This window comes from Glossina fuscipes, unplaced genomic scaffold, assembly GCF_014805625.2.
Source record: "Glossina fuscipes isolate IAEA_lab_2018 unplaced genomic scaffold, Yale_Gfus_2 221, whole genome shotgun sequence".
Taxonomy (NCBI): Eukaryota; Metazoa; Arthropoda; class Insecta; order Diptera; family Glossinidae; genus Glossina; species Glossina fuscipes.
Window position 1 is genome coordinate 282,587 of NW_023998564.1, and position 5,897 is coordinate 288,483.

Here is a 5,897-nt window from a genome sequence, read left to right on the forward strand (position 1 = left end):
TATAAACAAGTTACGGTTTTTTTCATATAATTAAATAAAGGGTTTCAAATTTATTACTGTTATCATGATGATGGCCGAACATAATACGATGTAGCAAGGGAGATCCAAGTAACTTCTTGCCTTTGCCGCCCCCTGACTTTAAGTTTCTGTTATTATGTTGTGTGGCCGAAAAATGAGAAGTCGAGAAAGTTTAAAGAAATTTGGCATAGGTGCTGAACTTTTACGTTCGTATTTACCGCCCGCTTTATCTTTCTGTAATTCCCTTTTACGCCTACAATATATAATTTGAAATTTCGTTTTAGTCTCACCGGATTTATTGTATACTATAACTTTTCAATGTGTGTCATAGTAAAAACTAATTTATTGCTATCTGCGGATTTGCAAGAGCAATAGATACACCAAAAGAACGAACTTTGCTTGTACCAGTCTTTGCTTGTTTTATGATATTCGGAGGAATGGCTTGTTGACGATCTGCTTCATATTCAGTTTTGTGTAAACGTTGCCGATGTTTATACATATTGGCACTGGACGCAAAAGTCATTGGACAATTGGGGCAAGTGTACAACGCCTCACCCGTACGTACTGAAATGTGTTCCTATAAAAGAAAACAACTCTTATAGAAAAAGACAGAAAAAATTAATTTGAAAGTAAAACTAACCTTTAAATCTTGGCCACGCTTAAAAGCTTTCGAACACATGCTACATTTGAATTTGGGGACACACTTATGATTCAAGTATATATGACGCTTTAGAGCTCTCTCTCTCTCGGTAGTTGATACTTTACTGCATATATGACAACGATGTTCATCGCTTGTATTCTCATGGATGTTTTTCATGTGCGTTTTCAAACCAGCCAAATGACGATACCATCTACCACACAGATTGCATTGTTGCGGTTCCAGCGTTAATTTCCTTTCAGTATGCTCCATGTCATTATGTTTTTTTAAATTGCAACTATTTTTAAAAATTTTACCGCACTCATCACATATAAATAGTTTTTGTGGATCATGATCATTTTTTAAATGTTGCTGCAATTTACGATCCGTCGGTAATCTAAAAAAAAAAATCCAATATAAGAATAAAATTTATGGAAGACGAAACAGTTCAGAACAGAAAATAAGGAATTCGAATATCGATGATAACGTAGATGGTAAATAGAAGTAAGAAAATTATGAATACTCGCCATTCTAACTTTTCCAGTTCCAATGGTTGTGAAGCCCTTTACTTTTTGTATTCTACACCACTTGTGGTACAGAGAATATTAAGTATGTGCCGACGGATGTTACACGCAGAATGACTTGCGATAGACGTTTTATGATGCCGACCGATTCATAATCATTTCAGGATCATTTTCTATATCGATCTAAGCCTGTCTGCCCGTCTGATGTAAATTTTTATTCAAGCAACAGATCGTAGTTTTTGAGGTATTTCGATGAAATTTATTATAGTGGCGTTGTTTGCCCTAAGGACGAACGTTGTTGAAAATTGTTCGGATCGGTCCGCGTTAGAGGTCATTCCCCCATATAATGCCCTATTCCAAAATTTTTTTGAAAACCCTCTCATATAACCAATCCCACTAAAATTGAATCTTTATGTGGAAACAAGTCTAATTTTTAACATTTCATAGCAAAAATTGTCTCATGATAGCAAATTGACAAGCAAATCAGCCTTAAAAAATTTTGAGTAACACACAAAAATTGAGACGAGATTAATTTAAAGAATAAAGATAATAACAACAATAATAACACTAATAGCGGTCAGCAGCGGCGGCTATTAAATATAAAAAGTGAGGTTACATCTGAAAATTATTTGTAGTCCTTAATAAGAAAATTTGTTAAATGCTATTCTGTTCTATTCCTGGTGAAGAATAACTTAAAACTGTCCGCACAACGTTCATATGTTGCAGATTTTACTTGAAAAAGAAAATAACATCGTAAATAACATTTAATTTTACAGAAATCTAATACCGGAATTAATGTTTGAAAAAATTTTGACGTTGATCAAAAAATGAAATTCATATCTGACAGCGTCCGTAATGAAAGGAAAGAGTTCAAATTGGTTTCCCAGCTCTCTCGACGCTTCCCGTTCTGCTGAACGAGGGAAGGGTTATATATATTATATTTGGCACGCTTGCTAAACATAACTGAAAGATGGAGAGAGAAAGAAAAAGGATATGAATCATTGCGTGACCCGTATACAAATTTAATGCAAAGATAATAAGCAAACATGTTACTCTTTGAAGTTCAGTTTTTGGTTAGCAAAATGATACAAAATTAAATGAAAAAAAGACAAATAGTGATATTAAGTATTAGAAAATATTGGTGTTTTACTTAATTCTGAGAATATTGTAAAAAGCAGTAGTAAAATAAAATCGTTTAATCTTAGTTCTCTTAGTTTTTTAATATTCGTATTTTACACCTATGTTTTGCTGTGTAATTTGCTTACCTCATACAATACCGTCTCAGACAAGTTTAGAAGATAATGCATCTGCTCCAGCGTATTGGTTTTTAAGTGTTTCTATGGTGTCCTACCTACATTTTAAATTGAAATAAATAATTGAGTTATATCCATAACGTTTTCATCAATTTACAAATCCACGCGAGGATAGTCTTCCATTTTTCCGGAGAGTATCACTTGTGGAGAGTATGCACTTTTTCGGGATGGAAAAGCAAGTGTCTTAGATTTATTACCCTGTGGTATTTTTGAACTGAAAGTCATATAAGATTCCTTATGTAAAATGGACCATTTTTCAGATATGCGTGGATCAATTGCTTTCCGGAAATCCAAGCATGTAATACGTAATATGTGGTAATTTTTCAAAACGTATACGCATAAAACCCAACCAATTTAAGATGTAACGCCAGTTCTTCACTAGAGCGGCGTTACTCCCGACGTGGTCACTGTCAGGCGTTATTATAATTAAGATGCCCTCTGGTCTTAAAAGTTCATAATCCTTTCTGCAGCAATTGATGCGCTGCTCCGAACTTGGCATATATTCGAGCAATAAACTGAACAAAAGACATTCGTAATATATAGTCGGTAAATAGGTCACAGTATTATTTTCCAACCCAACTTTAGGATTTCCCATTGACTTGATGTGAACATTTAGGAAATCAGTTTGTAGAACATCATCAGTAGCTGGACACAAGTCAACAGCTGTCACTTCAAAATATGGTACTTTAGCAGATGGATTAAAGCAACTACCAACATCCAAGACTTTTATCTTTTCTGGCACATTCTTCATATATCGACATTGCGAGCAATCAAATGCTGTCCAAGAATCCAATAAGCCGAAAATTGCTTCTAAATCATGCATCATGCATTCTCGGGCATTTTAGTAAAACATTGATTCTATTTTTTGTACCGCAAATAATAAATTTTCTTTATTCAATACCGCAGCTATTTAAATTTATTCCTTGCCTAAGCCACCGTTTACTAAAATTACGACCGATTTTGATTTATCTATAAATTCATTGATATTTCGTCCGCGTACATAACCTTTATCAATAAGTTCTTGAGCAGATATCGGTACTCCTGAGAAATGAGGATCCTAAAAAATAAAAAAAAATTAATATAAGCACAAATTTTTTTATTTTCACATTTTGTTTCATCTCCGTATCACTATCTACAGATAAGTGTTTTCTCGGTCCCTGTGCATTCCTGCAATGCCCTTAGAAGATGCATCCATAGCCGCCCATCATAACAAAGCCACCAATATCTTGAAAATGCTTCGCCAACGATTCAACGTGATTTTCCAATTTCTCTAACTTACTTACATGGATTATTTTGCTAATACATTATATAAAGCACCCATCACGTAGCACAATTCGAGAGCACCAATCCAATCACGACAATCTATAAATTTTTGATTTTTATCTCCTAACATCACCAAGGTTTTTTGTATTTCTTCTATCGATAGTACATTTTGATTTTGTCGCTTTTTCTTTAATATCCAAGGGCAAATTGCAATAAGCGATATGCACAACTCCAATGGTTTATTCCAAGCGCCACCAATCCAAATCCGACCACAAAACATTTTTTTCTCGACTTTTTAGGCAATTTACACTAGTTTTTTTTCTATTAAAATCCTTTCAATTTTTCCGCCTTTCAGCCACAAATTTTTTTTTTTTTTTTGTTTGTTTAGAAATGGATTGGACCAGTTAAGTTAATGTTAGATCCATAATCCAGAAACGAAGTTGAGAGCGATGAAAAAATTTGAGTATAGGTAGACTGATGTGGCAAAGTGTTCGCAATGAGAGGCTCTGTTCCGCTGTCAATCCATAAATCACCGTATTTTGTATTGTACTGTCAAGAACCGGCTAATGATGCCGATAAAAGAAAAAGTGTAGGCGATTCGTGATTGTCATAGAAATACTAAATGTAAAATTAGAATGAAAACTCAGCTGATTTGATAAAGGCAGTCAGTTGCTTCAAATGCCTAAAGTTACCAGCACGAAAAATTTCATATAAATTGTTATACAGGTTAAATATACTGAAAGATTGTCTAAGGATGTCAAACCTCCTGCACTCAAAAATAAGGTGCTCGGCAGATTCAGTAATATTGCAATCTTCACAGATGTCAGAAGAGGAGACTTTGATCATTTTAAAATAAATCTTGTCGTAGGTGTGATTACTCATAAGACGGTGAAGAGCTTTAAATTCCCATGTTGTGAATTTTCCTTTAGGTAGAAGCGTGGGTGTCAAAAAAGGGTAAATTTTGTAGAACAGCCGGTCACTTTTTTCTCTAGCTAAAACATGATATTCATCTTTCCATTCTTTTATGATGAGTTTTTTGACTAGCAGAAAAGCTTTGCTGGGGGGGTAGTTTATGGACAAAACTGTACCATCGAACCTAGCTTGACGAGCATGGAAGTCAGCTTTTTCATTGATACTAAAACCGCAGTGACCTGGGATCCAGATGATGTGGCATTTTTCAATACTTGGGTCTTTTAAAAGGTTGTAGATATAGAAGACATACTTATTGAATGGGTCTTTGTTTTTGATTAAAATTAGAGCAGATTTGCTGTCAGAGAAAACTACAAATTTTTTTAGCTTAATTTCAGATGCATGGATGATTGCTTGTGTGATGGCCAGAATTTCAATGAAAGTGGATGGTAGTTCTTGTAGAACTTTGAATTTTCCTATATTTTCCAATAATTGAAAAACTAGAGATGTCTGAATTGATAGATCCATCCGTGGCGTATATTTTGAAGTTATTTTCGACGAAGTGGTTAAGTTTTTGCAGACAAGCGATTCGAAGACAATTTTTTTTTGAGTTGATCGATTTTTTTTTGAGTTGGTGATCGAATTAAGTAAGTTTAATTCAACTACGAATTTATCATGAATAATATTATTCCAGGAGGGTATTGAGTTAACTTTATTGAAGATGTTACTGAATTTTTTGAAGCAGTTAGAGTAACTACTGATGACATGATTGTGTCTGGAAGCGACCTCGTCAAAGAAGGCAGGTTTGAAGGTTTTTACCTTGAGAAGTTCTTTTGCAGTTACAAGATAAATTCTCTTAGCAACGGGGAGTTCATAAGAGATGGAACGTAAAATTGATGTTGGTGTTGAAGGGGACAAACCGGTACAACGTCTTAGGATTGAGTGTTGAAAGGTTTGTATTTTTTTTAATGTATACGCAGGAGCGTTACACGATGTAGAGTAGGGATATTCAATTTTGGATCTAACAATAGATTTGTAAACGTTTAATGCTTTCCTAGGTGGGAGTCCGGTGTGAATGTTGGTCAGAAGTTTGATGACATTTGAGCCTGTGTTGCAATTATCGAGGCTATCCTTGTAATGCTCATGCGTGATTAAACTTGAGTTGATTATTCTGCCCAAAAATTTAAAAGAGGAAGACGGACTGATTTTTTTTTGATTGTAATGTAAAAAATT

At 34.4% G+C, this 5,897-nt stretch overlaps 1 protein-coding gene and 1 pseudogene across 1 annotated transcript; both read right to left on the bottom strand.

Annotated features, from left to right (window-relative positions):
- Positions 1–200: 200 nt before the first annotated feature.
- Positions 201–2,449, bottom strand: LOC119642270 (zinc finger protein 534-like). Its single transcript, XM_038041369.1, has 3 exons — positions 2,445–2,449; positions 659–1,052; positions 201–595 (listed from the first exon to the last, which is right to left on the bottom strand). Exons 1-3 carry the CDS (start codon positions 2,447–2,449, stop codon positions 356–358), a joined length of 639 nt encoding a protein of 212 aa, XP_037897297.1. The 3' UTR covers positions 201–355.
- LOC119642240 lies at positions 1,189–4,135 on the bottom strand (annotated as a pseudogene).
- Positions 4,136–5,897: the final 1,762 nt, after the last annotated feature.